General features: G+C 36.7%; 1 protein-coding gene across 2 annotated transcripts in view; it reads left to right on the forward strand.

Moving 5' to 3' along the window:
• Window positions 1-19623, forward strand: part of CNTN6 (contactin 6) — a 322024-nt gene that overhangs the window by 236536 nt on the left and 65865 nt on the right. For both annotated transcript variants that reach the window (XM_027523249.1, XM_027523250.1), the window contains exons 9-11: window positions 336-472; window positions 2074-2203; window positions 4298-4448. In XM_027523249.1, coding sequence (XP_027379050.1) covers window positions 336-472; window positions 2074-2203; window positions 4298-4448 — 418 coding nt within the window. The remainder of the gene's footprint in view (window positions 1-335; window positions 473-2073; window positions 2204-4297; window positions 4449-19623) is intronic.

Consider the following 19623-nt stretch of genomic DNA (forward strand, 5'->3'; position numbering starts at 1 on the left):
GGCCTTTTGCCCACAGAGAGTTCAGATTTGATATACGTTTTCTAACTTGACCTATATACTAATATCTAATACAGAATTATCCTTTCGCCTTGTTCCCACAGCTCCAAAATTGTTATACATGAGCAGCAAAGTGATAGATGGCAAATATCAATCTTATGCAAAAGGTCCACTGATATTTACAACAGAGTTTCTATTGTCCCGCTTTGGGGGTCCTGCATTTTCCCTCCCTGAAATCATGAGTGCAGTCCTTCTGATTTCTATAGTCCTTGAAATGCAGCATAATGTTTTGGCTAACAAATTTGCTAAATAGTTGCTCTTGCCTCTTTTTGAAACAGCCCCTCCAGAATGGGAACAAAAAATCCAAGATACATACTTGTCTATCTACGACAGCTTATTTTGGGAATGCAAAGCCAGTGGAAAGCCAGACCCTTGGTATACCTGGTTAAAGAATGGTGAACGCCTCAATCTGGACGTAAGTAGCTACGGTGATGTTAAACTTCCACCTACTCTGCTAGGGAAATTTTATCACTAAGAGCAACAATGTATGTTTCTGGAATGTTTAGTAGGTGCCAGGAAATGTAGTATAATCTTTACATATCCTAATTTATTTAATACTTAAACTCAAAGTGACTATTAAAATTATTCCTATTATTCAAATGAGAAATTTATGGGTAGAAAACACAACTTGTACAAAGTTGCTCTTAGTCAGTGATTGATCCATATTCAGATGATATCATTATCATCAACAACATTCACTGAACTCTCATATGAGCCAGGCCCTGTGTTAAATATTTTCCATACATTATCTAATGGCGTCTTCATGACAATTTTACGGGAAAGATAAGATTATTATTTGTATAGTGAAAAAAAATTGTTTCAGAGGGCTAAAGTCTATTTGTCCAAGGTCACAAAGCAGCTAGTAAGTGTTAGCATTGGTATTCTAAACATAATCTTCCTGATTTCAGAACCCAAGCTCTCAGTCATCATCCAGAAACTTGGTTTTTATGAAAGCTAATAGCTGTCTCTAAACCTAGAAAAGTGGAAAACTGAGGCAGTTATCCACATTTTTCAAATTAAAGCACACTTTACAATATATAGAAAATGAGACAAGTTTATTTTTCCCGTCAAATTATCCTAATAATTGTGTCAGCTCACCACTCTACTTGCACTTACAGGCTCAGTTAGAGACACAAAGAACATCTGTTGTTTAGAACCTGAATAGAAGGCTGTTCTTTGTTTCAGCTTTATTGGAATTTAATCCATTCATCCCTTTTGCAAACAACATTCCCTGTGTCCTCCAGCCTACTTTTACTATCTTTAGAGGATGGTGATAGGTACCATGAAATATTTAAAGTTATATTTACCTTATTAAACTATTGTATTCAATACACTCAAAATTGTACCCAAAATTGGACTCTGCAACAGACTTTGTATGTTTAAGTATGTTTAAGCATACTTTATAGTACACTGCAGAAAAGAATTTAGCTCCTTAAAGTTACTTACTCAATTAGAAAATTATTGAGTCATCATATTTTAATTTTTTAAGACTTTATGATGGAAAACCATGGAAATTTGCTAGTCACTCTATCCATGTCTAACACTATTCTCGACTATGTTTTCTGAAAAAACTGAAATGGTAGAGTATTCCAAATTATTTTATATACCACATAACAGAAAGGTAGTTAGTTAAGTTGCTCAGTTGTGTCTGACTCTTTGAGATTCCATGGACTGCAGCACGCCAGGCCTCCCTGTCCATCACCAACTCCCAGAGTTTACTCAAATTCATGTCCATTGAGTCAGTGATCCCATCCAACCATCTCATACCTTCTATGCAGAACAATGCCAATTTTTAAAGAAATGAGGTAACATAAAATAAACTAACCACTAAAATTATGTTAAGAACATTTCCATTGTTTTTTAAAGTCCAGAAGACTGCCCGGAATCTTGAAGTATATTAATTTCATTTTCATAAGCAACAGGTCTCATACCCCAACAGCTCATAGATATGCACAAATGTTAAGAGCATGCTTACATTAACGCACTAGCATCTTTATGTGACTTTTCTTTTATTAGGAAAGAATTCAAATAGAAAATGGGACACTCATCATAACTATGCTGAATGTGTCAGATTCTGGTATCTACCAGTGTGCTGCAGAAAACAAATATCAGATAATTTATGCAAATGCAGAATTGAGAGTATTAGGTAAGTCATTCATTTATAGCCAAAAAATTCAAACTGACATTTTAGCAAGCTATGATTATATGTAATATGAATCCAATTTTTCTGTAAATTAGAAATTGCTTTTTCTTGAAATAATGAGAAATATCTAAATTAGCTTCTAAAATATACAAAGTGAGAATTATTACTCGGCTTTGGGTGATGTGGTAACACATCAGGGCTTGGAGGAACCCACTATTGGGTGAAACCAAACCAGAGGTGGCTCCCCCAAAGTTGATCCCAGCATGAGATTTTGAATACAATTCAAAAAGCATCTATTAGAAATGTTTTCAGCTACAAATAAGAAAAGAAAACCTCAATTTACAGACTTAAACAAGGATGTATTTTATTTCAACAAGAACTTTAGCCTCTCTAGGTGGCTTAGTGTTAAAGAATCTCTCTGCCAATGTGGGTTCAATCCAAGGGTCAGGAGGAGCCCCTAGGGGAGGGCATGGCAACCCCCTCCAGTATTCTTGCCTGGAGAATCCCATAGACAGAGAAGCCTGGCAGGCTACAGTCCATGGGGTCCCAAAGGGTCGGATATGACTGAAGCGACTTAGCACACACACATGCACAAGAACTTCGTGGGGGATTGGGAGGTGGGTGGGTAGCTGAGCAAGAGCAATGTGACTTGATGATCTTTAAACTTTTTCCTCATGGTTGTAGCCTCCTGGATCCAGGATGAGTGCTGTAGCTACAGAAATCAAGTCCATACTGAAACCCAAAGAAGAGAGAGGGGACAGCCCCTATCATTAGAAAAGCAAAATTTCCCTGGGTCCTTACATCAAACTCCTTTTATGTAATTAGCTAGAACCCTGTCACGTGACCACCCAGACTTCAAGGGAAGGTTTGAGGATGATATTCTGGGACAGTCAGCTGGTGGAGTTGTCACCATAAATGACTCAGTGATGTCTTTCATCCTGAGATTTCCTTAACAGTATAAACACAGGAGATGAGAGGAAGAATCAAGTAAAACAGCAAAGTTTCATAAGTCTGTGGGTGATGGACATTGATTCATTTGTTTCTTCATTAAATCATCATTTATTGAATATTTATTGTGTATTAAACCCTGAAAACAGAACTGTCAATATCAAAGTGATCTTTATAGAACCTATAGTTCTACAGAGGGGAAAAAAAGCACTAAATTTTAAAATATCGTGATTATTACAGTCAAGAATTGAGTAGGTGCTATCAGCTGAATATAACCTAAATTGAAGACTTTCTCTTTAAACATGTTTCAGAATAAAAAGCATGTATAGGTCAGTGGAAGGGCAGAGAAGCCATACAAGACAACATGGCATATCTGAAAGAAATTCATATAGACTTTATGCCAGGAATGAGAACTGGACACGTAGGTTCCCACAGGCAGGCAGCTAGGAAGACTTGGATGCATCCCCAGGCAGTCTAATTATTTATTACCCTTATGAACTGGTATTTGTTCAAGATTTATCTAGTGAGGACAGAGTTGAAACCGACAGTTTTTTTTTTTTTTTCTCTGTCGTTGTTGTTAAAGTTTCTACTAAGCTTGCCTGCTTCAACTGAAGGCAAACTATTTCCATTTTTCCAGTTAATGGTATGCCTAAGGAAATCTGAAATAATAATATACTGCTTTTGATTTATTTAAAAGGTATTTCATTGTGTGCGCTCTCTCTCGTGAAACCATCTTCACCTTCTTTATTATAAATACAATGAAAATGTGACCTTTTGTAACTTGCTTCCTCCCTAACTCTAGCTTGCTTTTTATCTCAATGACCATTACCAAAACAAAAATAATCTACATTTACTGAGCAAATAATCTGTGCCAGTTGGTACTTAACCTTCTTTACTGAATGCTACCTCGTTCAAGACCCAGACTAACTGACTGAGGTAATATCTATTGCCATCTTCCTTTTACAAATGGAAACAGTGACGCTAAAATGCCAAGTCTACAATTAGCTCCAAAACACCTTGAGCGAAGTAGCTTCAAAAAGGGTTTTTATTTTATAGATATTAGATTCTATCTAGGATACTGCATCAGTTCTTCGGTTACAACATATTGATTAGATGAGTAATTGAATAATTCTGTGATTTTGTTTTTAGCCTCAGCTCCTGATTTCTCCAAAAATCCCCTTAAAAAGTATTCAGTTGTTCAAGTTGGTGGGGATATTGTGATCGAATGCAAACCAAATGCTTTCCCCAGGGCCACTATTTCCTGGAAAAGAGGAATAGAGAGCCTGAGACAAAGCAAAAGGTAAACAAATCTCCTTTGTTTCAATATTTTAAATATTTTGTAATATAATATCTACCAGATTTTAGGGTTTACTAGGTTTTCTGAAATTCTCTCTCTTACAGTAAGCTTGCAACTGTGTACTGGAGATCTGAACATTTTCACATGATGGTATAAACAAAAGGAATTTACAAGGCTATGAACTGTTTGTATAATTTGACTGTAATATTTTCAGCGCATGTGCTTGTAATAGATATATTTTAAGAAATCCTTTAAGACCTTTTTCTATATTCAGTTTGAAGCTTTTTTCCTGACCCAGCCTGCTGAGAAATCAGTGAGAAGAGCATTACACAAAGGAGAGAGACATTCATACTCACACACCTGGTGTTGTGGTTTTTAAGTAGTCACACAGGTGTTCACTCCATGACAAAATGAATTCACCACATGAAAAAAAATGTAGAGAGTTTCCCGTAGAGAAAGAAGAGAGGTTTCCTCCTATTATGGATGTGATTGAGAAATCCCAGATTAGCACTGGCAAGTTCTCTGGGAGAGTTTTGACAGCACAAAACAGGTGTTTTTCTCTACTTGTAACACATTTCATTCTATTGTGCTATAGAACCTTGTATATTCAGAGTTGATTTGACTAAAGTTCCAACTCAAATTTAAGGACCCACATGTGTTTCTATGTGGTCAGATACACAATATGGTGCTGCTATGAATTGCTAATTGCCATGGTGCTGATGGTATGAAAATGGTTTCATGGGAACTTCTTCAGCATCATATGTGCCACAAACTCATATACATACCGGGCAGGTAACGTAAATAACAAGATACGCCAGGTAAAAGAAAAGACAGCTCAATGGTCGTGACAAAAAATGGCAATCTGTCAATCTCAAAAGCCTGTGAAGGAGTGGAGAGTGAGTTCTACGCCTAAAAGGTATAGTCACAAATCTGAATTCAGTCAAATGTTGTTTTATGGGTAGAACTTTTAACATTTCAGAAAAAGCTAGAAATCTAAATTTTGGCATTGAAACTTCTGGGCCAGAAAAAACATCCATGGGTTGGTTAAAGGGACACCGTTTTGTCATTTCTGATCTCAGACTGCATTTTTGGTCAGGAAGAGAGAAAAGTAGGTTCAGTTCAGTTCAGTCGCTCAGTTGTATCTGACTTTTTGAGAACCTATGAATTGCAGCACGCCAGGCCTCCCTGTCCATCACCAACTCCTGGAGTTCACTCAAACTCATGTCCATTGAGTCGGTGATGCCATCCAGCCATCTCATCCTCTGTCGTCCCCTTCTCCTCCTGCCCCAAATCCCTCCCAGCATCAGGGTTTTTTCCAATGAGTCAACTCTTCGCATGAGGTGGCCAAAGTATTGGAGTTTCAGCTTCAGCATCAGTCCTTCCAATGAATACCCAGGACTGATCTCCTTTAGGATGGACTGGTTGGCTCTCCTTGCAGTCCAAGGGACTCTCAAGAATCTTCTCCAACACCACAGTTCAAAAGATTTAATTCTTCAGCACTCAGCTTTCTTCACAGTCCAACTCTCACATCCAAACATGACCACTGGAAAAACCATAGCCTTGACTAGATGGACCTTTGTTGGCAAAGTAATGTTTCTGCTTTGTAATATGCTGTCTAGGTTGGTCATAACTTTCCTTCCAAGGAATAAGCATCTTTTAATTTCATGGCTGCAGTCACCTTCTGCAATGATTTTGGAGACCCCCAAAATAAAGTCTGACACTGTTTCCACTGTTTCCCCATCTATTTCCCATGAAGTGATGGGACCAGATGCCATGATCTTCGTTTTCTGAACGTTGAGCTTTAAGCCAACTTTTTCACTCTCCTCTTTGGTTAAAACAAGCAAATAAGCAGTGTAATAATAATGATTGTGTAGAATGCTCCCACTGTTATATCTCTCACTGAAGCCTTGCACACTCTCTTCTGATAAGAAAGAGAAAGCTCTTTCAAAGGCACTCTTTCTTTTCCTCTTCTGTCTCCCAGGGACTCTGTAGCCCAGAACTGAAGCTTTTCCCAGGATAGGGATCCTGTCAAATTTATTCTTGTATGCCCTGTGCCTTGGCATAGAACCGAAACTCAGTAAATATCTGCAGAATGAATGAATGTTTCCAAAAGGATGAATATGTGAGGCATTACCAGCTTCACAGAATGGCTATTCTGAGAGGAAATGCCTCAACACATAAGAACAGATGCTATCAAAAGAAAGGTGTAAAAGATGAAAGGAAAGCTGGTGCTTGCCCCAATTGGTTTCCTTCCCTTCTAGACTACTTGGGAGACTGCTACAAGCACTCCCAACAGATCTGGATGTGCATCCTCTTTAAATGTTTTCTCTTTGACTCCTCAATCCTAATCAAGATTTAAATGCACTGCTATAGAACAGGAAAACTCAGGAGAATCCCATAGCCTCACACACAGGCTCTGTACTGAGCACTGGGATAAATTGATTAGCTCTGCTTCATTTACTAAAGTGACTGTAAGTTTTCACCTAAAGAGCAAGAATGACTACTGTTTACCCTCCATAACCTTTAAAGGTCTGTAAGTTTTCACCTAAAGAGCAAGATTTGGATGAAGGTAAGAAAATGAGAGGGAGAGAGAAAGCTTTGTAGGGTACAAGGGAAACTGCTTTTTAAAACAGCTTTTCAGATTTATATTTTATTTGTATAGAGGATGAATTTGGGAGCTTTTTGGCTCCAGAACAGTTACTAATAGTTACGTCAGATTCATTCTTGTCTCACTGGGATTAAAAGAATGGTCCATGTGATTTTTATGTACAGACCCATCTTTCATGATTCTATTCACTCGCTGGTTTAGAATTTCATTACATGTTTCAACAAAAGAAAACAAACAAAATTATCTTCTGAATATGCATCCTAAAAAGTTGAAAAAAATCAAGCCCCAGTAGAGTACAATAATTACCGAGGTGTATCTCTGCCAGGTATAGATGACCTTAAGCAGTATTTTGCAAAGGTCACACACAGCCAGCTCTGTGAGACTTTGTGTCTCTGCAGGCTTCCTATCCTGTCCTTGCTTCTATTGTCTTCTGAGAAGACTGGTTTCATGAAGACCAAGACTTCATGTAGCTTATTGAGAAATGCAGCACCTATGCTTCTACTGGTGTTGACTTCATGGCCTTTCTGTAGTCTTATCATGGGAATTTTCAAATAGGCTGCAGGTAGAAACTAGAATGAAGTCAGAAAAAGAAAAACAAACATCATATATTAATGCATACATGTAGAATCTATAAAAAATTGGTACAGATGGTACAGATGAAGCAACTTCCAGGGAAGAAAGGGAGATGCAGACATAGAGAATGGACTGTGGACACTGCAGGGGAAGCAGAGGCGGGATGCATTCAGAGAGTAGCAGTGGCATAGATAATGCTACCGTGTGTAAAACAGGCAAGCAGTGGAAAGCTGCTGCGTAGCACAGGGAGCCTAGTTCGGGTGGAATGTGGGGGTGGGAGGGAGGTTCAAGAAGGAGGGGATATATATTTACTTATGGCTGATTCACATTCATACTGCTGTACAGCAGAAATTAACACAACACAGGAAAGCAATTATATTCCAATAGAAAAATATTTTTAAAAAAAAAAGAAAGGAAAGAAGGAAGAGAGGAAGGAAAGGAGGAGGAAGGAAAGGGCATTAACTATTTACTACTGTAGAGGTGGTATGATACAATGAAGACATAGCTCAGCCTCTACTCAGTCCTAATTGTACCATAATTTGGAGTAAGTCACATGTCCTTGTTAGGCTTCTATATGTAAAATGGATTAGAAGCATCGCATCTTCCTAAAAGACAACAGAGAGCAAAGTGGTCTCTTCAAGCCCATTCAGGTCTAAGCTTGATTTTTTCTTCTATAGGTTTGATCTGAGCCATTAGAGGGTAACTGAATCTTTTCCCCATGATCTTTTCTCCTTCTCAAATCAGTGATGCCAGGACAAACCCCAGGTCTTAGCAAAGTAACTGCATTCAGCTTATAAATAGCTACCACATTGCAAGAATACTTTGGTGAGGAGAATATTAAAAGAGTATCTAATGCCACACACTATTTCTTATAACATTTGTAATATATGAATAAAAGTTATTTGACTTATAGTCTGTGTATACATTTGAACATTGAGTGTGCTCACACGTGTGTATATATTAATATGTGTGTACCATAGGGTTAGCCATAATTTCCAAACCTAATGAAATTAATTACACTAGGAGATAGAGACCTAGTCCATTTTCCAAATTTTATAGGACCAGATCACAAACTCAAATACAGAATAGTGAATCTTAGTACACACTTTTTTAATGCCACATCAGCTTGAATATTATATCTAAATAATATACATAATTCCTATCCTTTCATACTTCTGTTAAAGCATGATATAACTGTATACACAGGAAGATTAAAAGGGTCAGATCTAGAAAACAGTTTAAATGACTTCAAGTAGGAACAGTTTTTAGTTCTTGACCTTGGAAATACCTATATGGGGAAATGCCATGTTTTCAGTCTCTGTTTTAAAACTTCTATACCATTCTGTCTACTTTGAAATTTCATTGTCACTATACTTACTTCCAATAAAGTGTAGCTATCTATCTAGAGATGATTGAAAGGATTCTAAAGAAATCTATCCAAAGTAACCTTACTCTGTGGCTTACTTTAAAAGAAAATGGTGGCAATATATATTTTTTGAAAATTTCTTCCAGTATCACATGAATTGAAACAGCATACAGCTTACAGCTAATGTAAAGCTTAGACCTGATGCCCAATCTGCCTTCTCTGTTTCCAGAACTTTTCCTTTCTACAAATAATGGAGAACATACTCAAACTCTTTATTTTTTGAAGCCTACTGTCACACGATTTTTACTGAATTTTATATGTTGATAATTCAGATCAAGCAACATTTCTGAATATGGTTTGTATTTCTTATTGGCCTATGTGTCACATTTGAAGTCTTGACTATTTTAAGAGTTCCATCTTTAACAGTGTCTCTATTTATGGCTAGCTGTCAGAGAAGAAAAGTTTTTTTCCAACTAAAAATAGGCAGAACCCTAAGGCTGCCTGATTTCCTGCTAGAAATGTATAGTCATACTCGATCTACTTCATTCTTTCTGGAGCTACCAATCATTTAGAAACAGCACTGAAATTGAAGAGAAGCAATGGTATATTCCTCAGCAAGAAACGAGTGTATTATTAAGAGCCCTTGCTGGAAATCAGAAAATAGGGTTCCAGTTCTATCATTGATAAGGGGCCTGACCTTGGGTAAAATCACTAGCTTACTCTTTTTTTTTTTTTTTTAATTAAGGTCACTGTTCTTATATTTATTTAAAGTGAAATAATTTAAAAAAAACTAACAGAAATACTTGACATGCTACCCACATAGTGACTGCCAGAATAGAGATTATATTTTAGAAATCAATGCAAAACATTAACCTGGAAGGTCAAAATTGCAGATTCTATCATACTCAAAATTTTGTACATGCTTTGCTAATTTGTTCAGGTGACTGAATGATTGTGCCAAACATGGTGATTGCTGTGAGTTGTCAAATTAGCTAAAGTGACCTACTTAGATGGATTCAGAGATTACAGAGGTCCCCAGTATCTAGACTTAAGCATCATTGAGTACTAGGTGCCATTCATTAACTCACCATTATGGACCTAGCACCCAGCACAAACCTGGAATACCACAGATGTCCAATGCTTATTTTCTACTTTGCTAAATGAATGAAAGCAGAAATTCACTTTATTTTGTGCTACCTGAATTAAGAGATTTTTTACAGTTAAACCAAAAATGTATTTAATAATTAATAGGTCCAAAATGTGTTCATTCATTCATTCTGTAAGTATTTAATGAGCAACAATTATACCTCAAATTCTATGCTAGGTGCTGTGGATAAGTTTTAAGTAGCCGACTACATGATGCATAATATCCCTCCTTTAGAAAGTGTTTTCCTTTTCAATTATTTGGAGTCAGAAGATCTGATTTCTGTTCTGAACTCTACTTCTCACTTAGCTGATAATTCTAGTATGTCCTTTAATTTAACTGATCCTCAGTTAATTCATTAAAAAAAATTGGAGAAAATAATAGTTGTCTCACTCTTGGAGCTGTGTGACCCAAATGACACAGAATGAGTGAAAAGGATGGATGATCTGTCTACACTCTGTTACCATTAGCTGCATGTATTGCTGTTATTCCAACCTTTATGCAAATCCAAGTTACACATTCTTACCTCCACCAGCCAAGGGAAAAACCAAAGACTTCACCACAGGAAGTCAAGATGAATACCGATGAAGCTTATCTCTGCAAGGCATTCTGAGGCAACTGAGGGAATCAATTCCACATCTGCTAAGTTTGATTAATCACTTCTTTTTTGCCTTGTGGATCCACTTAGCAAGTGAACTGACAGAAATCAAAGGCCTAGATTTATCTCCTTATCCCCAGTGACTGCTGGCTACCTGTGCAGGGATCACCTCTTGAATTTAATAGAAGACGTAGGAAATGTGAACTTTCTGGACCAACAGCTCAAAGTTGTCCTCTGACAGGCAGCATACAAAAAGATGCCTAAATCACCTGAGATTTTGTCAGAGTGGATATATACTCTCTGAACAACAAAAACAAAGAGGTGGACCGATTTTTCCCCTATTATCACAAGAATAATAATTGAATTAATAAGTAACACACCATCCTGCTTCTTCATTTTCCTAAAAACGTCTACCATATTTCTCTCATTTCATAAGATGAAGTAAAATCCAGCTATATGTTAAATTGCCATTAATAATGCAAATAATTATTTTAAGCCTGTCCATAAGCCAGTCAATATACATGCTTTTCATATTTTTCAAAAAAACAAAGCAGGTTTCTTTTCATATTCAGATACATTTCTAAGGTGTATCTGAATATACCTTCAGCCACAGAGTATACAGTTATGTTTGTACTAGTTTTACCCTGATAATCTCAAAAAGCTGAATACAAAGGACACTTTGAAATTCACAGGGAATCAAACTCATTCAGACTTAGAGATTCTGCCCCTACCCCCAAACAACTGGTTTCAGGATGTGGTCACAGTCCATAGACTTAAAACAAGAGGACCATTGGACCTTTTGGAAACAATTCCATGACCTCTTTCCACTCAGATACATGTGTGTGTGTGTGTCTGTGTGTGTGTGTGTGTATACACACACATGCGCACACACGCACATACTTCAAAAAGATCTTATGAGATCATGGATTTTGTGATTTCTCCTACAGTAATGACACCATTAAAACCTTCATGGCTCTGAGCATTTCACAAAATGCCTGCGTCCTGTGACAAGTTATGAACCCCTAAGTTGGTATGGAATCTAGTAGTGATGCTTATTCAATAGTTTTGGTGCAATCTGGTAGGCCCACGCCATTTCCATCTGCATGACACTTCAACTCCTAAGACCTCTTTCCTAGACACAATAGAGATTTTTAGGAGTCTGAGGAGAGCTGAAAGAGGTCAAGGAAGGAGTAGAGAGGGGAAGCAGATATGAGAGAAAGGAGATGAGGAGGAAGAAGGATGAGATGACATTCTCTGTGTCAAGAGAGAATTGATCATTATTGAGCAAGTCACTTGATCTTCTCTTCATGGATAAAAAGGTGCCCTTGGGAAAACCTATTTGAAAGTCCTTAGCATAGTGACATAGAAAAGGAACAGAATTAAAAGTGAGTCTGTTTTCATTCTTTTTCTTGCTAAGCCACCAGGAAGGACAAAGTAGTTCCCGAGTTACAAACACTGACAGAATCTGTTGCCAACACTTTGTCATCACTCCACTTTCTCCTTGGAGCCTTGTCACAAGCATCTTACCTTGTAAATCAGCCTGTGAGAGTCTGCCTGCCTGATTGTAAGGAAGCCACTTATATGATGCTCCCTCCCTTTTTGACCCTTTTCTATATATCTTCTCCAGTGACACATTGTTAAAAATTTGTCTGCCTATGCAGGAGATGCAAGAGACATGGGTTTGATCCCTGGGTGAGGAATATTCCTTGGAAAAAGGAATGGCTACCTACTCCAGTATTCATGTCTGGAAAATTCCATGGACAGAGAAGCCTGGCAGGCTACAGTCCATGGGATGATAAAGAGTTGGAAATGACTGAGTGACTGAGCACATAGTATGCATGTATCTTTCAGTAACTGCTTTCTAAATCACCATTATTCTTCCTTTCTTTTAAACTTTTATTCCCAATAGTTTATTCTTAAAATATCCCCTCTATGCACACTTTTTAAAATACAACTTCAGCCAAAATGCAGCAACTGGTAAGTAGGCTTTCCTATCCCTTACTCCTTGCAGAGCTTCCGAATGGAACAAGCAAACAAATCTAATTTTATTTTGTATCATCAACTACTTAATGTAATACTGCTTAGTACATCAGGTAACATGAGTATCAAATAGGCAAATGAACCATATGTTCACATGTTTAAGGAAGAATGACAGTCTGCATAATGCCAGGCTTATTACAATCTCCCTTCTGTGTGCTTCTTTGTAATAAAATTTTAAATTGTTCATATTCAACTCCTGAGAGCCTTGTTAAGGTGAGCCTTTCCGAGGGAATACATGCTGAAGATGTCAAAAGCCATCTGATACTCTTGCCTATGTCACGCAAAGATGTAACAAGCTAAAATCCTATGTGTGCCCATGTCAGTCTTGCCCTATATTTTCCCTCTTGCCATCCAGTCCTCTTTCCTTCATCCCCACTGGCCTCCACTGGCCTGGAGCACTGACCCTTTAGCACAATGCTTATAGAACCACCTGCCTGCCATGGTCTGAAAAAGCTCCAGTTCATTAAAGATGTAAAGTCTGCCTTTAAACCCAACCTGTCCAGCTGGGTATGCACTGTTTTATTTTACACTACTGTCTTGCTTAGACTACCATTGCTTTAGTTCCCTATTTAAAATGTTTTAACGATGGGTAATAACATCATGCGGATTTAAGCCAAGAGTAAATATGGCAAAGAAGTTCCAGAAATAAATAGCATCCTATAAATTCTTGTACGAGAAGCTATCACTGAATATGCATATAAGCTTTGTTGTAGAGTTGCTATGAATTCATAGGCTAGATCAGTAGCTTTCACTATCATGCATAAGATTATCGTGCCTAAGATTTCAAGATCATGCATGATTATGCACCAAGAACGTTGTGGAAAAAAATGCAGAATCCCAGGGTTGCATTCAAGATTTTGAGTCCATAGGCATGAAGCAGGGTTGAGCAATCTGCATTTTTGCAAATTCACTCTGTTCCCAAGTAAAGCTGAGACTGTTCAATAGCAGCACGAGAAAATCTGCTTTGCTGCAAACAAATCATTTAAAAAATAAAAATTTTGTTTCATTTTTCTTTACTCTAAGAACTCTGCTTTCTGTACCAACATGCTCAGCTCCTCATCTTATCTCAATGCTCAGCTCATTCATTTGAAAATATGAATACAATTAGCCTTCAAATGATGTCAACTTACTTATGTGCTAGCTTCTAATTTCTGAGTGACATTTATAACTTCCAAAGTTTTCATAAATATTCAGCAGCAATAATTTTAAAGACAGAATAGGTCAGTTATTAGTGCAATGTATACAAATCACCTTTTGTTCTTGGTTTGACTTTGGAAGAAAGAAGTGCTGACTTGATAGGCTTAAAGTATAATGCTCCTTAGGTTAAGAAAATGGTTGCTTGACAGGTTTGTTAAGCTGTTTGTTACAACTACACCTTCTTAGAGATACCAGTGGGCCCAAGGAAAGTAAATAAATAGAAATAGAAACAGAATTTTTGTCTTGGTAGAAATTATGATCCAGTTGAAGAAAGAAAAAACAAACTAATTAAATGGCAGTTAGTCACATTAATATTTTCAAAATGAAGAATGAGGCTGTCAGAGCATTTTTTAAAATCACTGTTTCCCTATTTCCTTTATTTTTAAAAAAATTTCCACTATAGAATTTAAAAAAATTTCCAAATGAAATTTATACACAAGCTCATTTAATAAAACAGATAAAATTGAACAAATCCGGCTAATATCCTGGAGAGAGAATCAGAGCCTCCTCAACACCCTCCCCACTTTCCAGCCACAAGCAACCCAAGGAGTGCCCTAAGAATCTCCTGGATCTCTTGAGAGCAGAGTTGGAGAATTCCTGATTTAGACTGACAAATCTGATTCTCAAGTGTGACTTGTCAAGCTACTCATTTATTTATAAGCACAGTTGCAAACCAATTTGACAGGCCATGTAGAAGTTTCTAGGTTTATAAATTTGAATGAGTTCAGAGTCTCATGAGGGAAGCAGGCAGGTCGACAGCTCCAGTGCAGTGGGGCGTGTGTCACTACAGACAGGATGGGGTGGAGACTCACGAATGCAGCTCACAGGAGTAGAGAAAGGCCTCAGCAGGTTAGAGGTAACTGACCCCGCACTTGAAGGGTAGATGGAAAATTTCCCAGATGAGGAATGTGGGAGGAGCAGATTTTCTGTGTGGCTGTCGTAACCCATAGTTAGCTTCATACTTGATACCATTTTGAAGATATAGATACAGACTTTCCTTCCTCAATACAGGATGTATTTCATCCATGATTTCTCTAAGTAGAGAATCAAATTATTTTATGAGTTATCCAACAGTCGGTTCTTTGAGGATTCCAGGGATTCTTCAGTATACTTAATAACATACAGTTTCATTCCTTCTCAGATTAAATTAACCAATTCAGTCAGCAATTTACCCTTGCCATAGTTGAATCTGAGCCTTATCATACCTAATTATAATAATAATATCCAGTAATATCCTACCTACAATTGACAGATGATGTGTTGAGATGTTAGATACAATACCACTTAATTTTCACATGATGCCTATGGGGGGTATCATTTATTCATATTTTTTAGATGGTTAAAACTAAGGTTTAGAGAAGTTAGGCATCATGTCCACAGTCACAGAGACAGTAAATGACAGAAAAGCATTCCAGGAAGCTCTGATTGCAAAGCCATGTGTAATCTTAAACACCACGCTGTAGGTTTTTAATTAGCTTTCTGATGTAACATAGTGTCCATCTGTGGCTCTAAAGGCAGACTGTCATACTGTACACATTATTTGTTCCTCATTTTTTTCAAGTTAGACAAAAGCTCTTCTGAAAACTGTGACATGTACAAATTCCATCATTATATCTATAAAAGGTATTAGAATAAATCCATTTGTTGTCAACATACTGAAAGATGGAGTCTTAATTCACATCAATATAATAAAATAAATCAGTTTACTTAATGGCTTAGCATCCTACATCTACAATGTTCAAATGACTATTTTTTTTTCTTTTCGAAAAAAATATTAATTTATTTATTTAGGGCTGAGCTAGGTCTTCATTGCTGTGCGTGAGTTTTCTCTAGCTGCAGCAAGCAGGAGCTACTTTCTACTCATGGTACATGGGCTTCTCATCTCAGTAGCTTCTCTTGTTGCAGAACACGGGTACTAGGGAACACAGGCTTCAGTAGTTACGGTGTGCAGGCTTTAGGACGTAGGCTCAGTAGTTGTGATGGATGGGCTTAGTTATCCCGTGGACTGTGGGATCTTCCCAGTCCAGGGATCAAACCCATGTTCCCTGCATTGGCAGGTGGATTCCTAACCACTGAACCACCAGGAAGCCCTTGGATTTTCAATGTAACATGAACTATAATTTTTGTTGACATATAGTCAGGGATATGAAAATTCAACACACAAGGATAAACTTCCTAAGCTCCATAAAGGACTTGATCTAGGCATGAAATTATGTTACAATTAAGAAGGAATTAGAGTCAGCAGACAAGGAAGCACATCCAGTTGACCCTCCCCCTGCTCAGTCAGTTTGTAAACTTAGTTTTGTAAAGTTTCTGAGGAATACAATAATTCAGTAGCCAAAGTGGATCTAAAATTGGAAATCCCATTAGCATCCACCACTTTCAAAACTACCCATGTTTAAGATAGTGAGGGGAAGACTTTCCCAGATACACATATTCTGTAATCCCTGAATTATAAAGCTGGAGTGAAAAAGGTAATAATCATGAATGTTTCAGCCCAATTCCCTTACTTTTTATATCTGAGGGAAACCAAGGACCTCAGGAATAAACTTATTCGTTTAAGTTCATCTGGCTGTGTTTGAATCTCATCTATCTATCTCAAAGTAGGCTGCAGATATAACTTTACATTTGCAAAATTTTAAAGCCCGAGGAAAATCACACAATAGGCTCATCATAAATGTAATGAAAGTGTAGCCAAAATGTCCTCACAATGTTCAAACTTCTCCATTCTGTTATGCACAGCTCTTTCTCCCATTGTCCTTTCAATCCGTTCTCCTCTAGTTATTTGGGGAGCATCCATTTTAAAACATTTCTTTTAAGTCCTATTTTCACAACTTTTTTGTTGTTTGCCAACTTTATAATTTCCTGTCTTTTCTTTTGATTTGCTTGGGCTGTAAGGCATGTTAGCATATGAATCTGTATTAATTCCCTTCTGTGTTTTCTCAGGCATCCTAAAATACTGCAGCAAATGGAGACACTTTTCTTTATCTTTCCCTCCTTCTACTGAACAGCTAAATATTCCTCTTAGGCCTCTTTCATTGGATTAATTTAGCTAAGCTTTCCATCTGATGCTATTTTGCTAATTTTAAATCACATTTCCTTCACATTTTATGGGAATCAGCCTAGCAGCACACTCTTTGGCATGCCATTGAAATAAAGACACATCATGACTGCAAATAATTACATTATTTAGCAAAGACTCTTATCTGCCATCTCCTAATTTATATCACAATTCAGTCACCCTAAATCTGTATTTGTGTTGTCTGTGAGCCACTGCAAAGTTGTTGCTTACATTATTTCTGTATATTAAACACAGAGTCACATTTTGTTGAATTCTAAGGTCTGAATACATGATGCCTGATTTCTGCTTTGGAGTTTAGAACAATTGAACCAAACATTTAACTTTGAAACATTTGGCTCTTCACACCAGTAATTATGCATTAGGCATAAAATACAACTACAGAACTCAGGAATTTTTAAAAAAACTTAGACACTGGTGGCAGTGATGTTTTTATTTCTATGCAAATTAAAATGTGTTTGATTTCATTTTTAATCTCCCTAGGTAACACCTCGGAACAATCTTTTGGCTAGTTAAATGCTTTCAGTTAACTCTATAATGACACTTAAATCATCTTTGATTAATCAGTTCATGAGAAACATATCTTTAGCTATTTAATCTGTTTAAAATATATATTCTTCTTGTCCACTAAGAGTGGTTAAAAAATTAAATGGCATGCATGACCTGTTTTTCCCCTAGGCACCTGAGAAAAATGTATTTTCTGAAAAAAATATATTTAATTTATTTATGCTACCAATTCTGATGCCATGCCATGTAGGTTTTTATTTTTACTTGTTTACTTGTCCTGCTCTACTCACATTCCATTACATATAAATTTAAACACACTGTGTATGATGTTAATCAATACAAGAGATCAAAGAAACACTAATACTTGTCTGGAGATAGGGAAGAGACTAATAAAATGCAAAGAATATTATCACAGTATTTTCTGTAAATAAACTAAAGAATTAGAAACCCCTCAATAGGGTCTATATTAACATACTAATTAATTTTTGTATGAAGTATTTTATTAAAACTTCAATTTCATGATTGGAACTATATTAAATAATGATTAAAGTGTGGTCTCTCATATATATATATATATGCATCCCTGGTAGCTCAGAGGGTAAAGTGTTTGCCTGCAATGCGGGAGACTTGGGTCAATCCCTGGGTGGGGAAGATCCCCTGGAGAAGGAAATGGCAACCCACTTCAGTACTCTTGCCTGGAAAATCCCTTGGACCAAGGAGCCTGGTAGGCTCCTCCTGGTAGTCCATGGGGAACCAAAAAGTAGGACATGACTGAGCGACTTCACTTTCACTTTTCTTTCTATGAATTATAGGACTTCTTGAAAAATACAAAAAAAGAATAACAGCTACCATTTGGTGATAGTCATTATCTTCTAGGCCTAACTCAGCATTTTAAAAAATGCACTTAAAAATTTTAATTCACAAAACAAACTGATGTTATAACTACTGCTATTCCCATTTACATATAAATTTTCATAGAAAACAAGTGCTTCCAAAGTAACAAAGCCAACAGGAAAGAGTCAGAACACAAAGGAAAACCAAGCTGATTTTAGAGGTCATGGTCTTAAAATCTCTGTGCCACTTGAAGCAAAAAACTTAGCTTTAACTAACACAACACTATAAAGCAATTACACTTCAATTTAAAAAAAAGCTTACTTTTACAATCTATTTAGAGAGTGAAAGCTTGTCTAGAAAGAAAATTATGAGAAAGGAGCAGAAGCAGTAAAATAAAGATATTATTTTCAACAAATGGTGCTGAAGCAATTGGACAACCACATGCAAAAAAATTTAGACACAGACCTTATACCCTTCACAAAGAAAAAAAAAACTCAGAATAAATCACAGACTTAAATGTAGAAAACAAAACTGTGAAATTCTTAGAAGATATCATAGGGGAAAATCTAGATGACCTTGGGAAAGGCCATGACATTTTAGATACAATATCAAAGGCAGATCGGTGAAGAAAAGACATAATAACTTGGACTTCATTAAAATAAAAAAAGGAAAAAAGCTTCTGTTCTGTAAAAGACAATGCCAACATAATAGGAAGTTCAGCCACAGTCTGGGAAAAAATATTTTCAGAATATATATCTAATAAAAGATTTGTATCTAAAATTTGCAAAGAACTCTTTAAACTCAAGGATAGGAAAGCAACTCTATTATAAAATGGGCAAAAGACCTTAACATACTCCTCAGCATACAAGATACACAGATGGTAGATACACATTTGAAAAGATGTTCCATAGCATATGTCATCAGGAAAATATAAATTAAAACAAGATACCACTAAACACCTATTAGAATGACCAAAATCTGGGACACTAACACCAATGCTGGCAAGGATATGGAGGAACGGGAACTGTCGTTCACTGTTGATGGGAATGCAACATAGTACAGCCACTTTGAAAGAGTGTTGGGCGGTTTCTTATAAAATTAAAATTACTCTTATTATACAACTCAGATATTGTACTCCTTAACGTTTACTCAAAGGATTTGAAAATATGTCCACACAAAATCCTGCACACTATATAATTTATAGCAACTTTATTCATAATTGCCCAAATTGG

Source organism: Bos indicus x Bos taurus, chromosome 22 (assembly GCF_003369695.1).
Source record: "Bos indicus x Bos taurus breed Angus x Brahman F1 hybrid chromosome 22, Bos_hybrid_MaternalHap_v2.0, whole genome shotgun sequence".
Taxonomy (NCBI): Eukaryota; Metazoa; Chordata; class Mammalia; order Artiodactyla; family Bovidae; genus Bos; species Bos indicus x Bos taurus.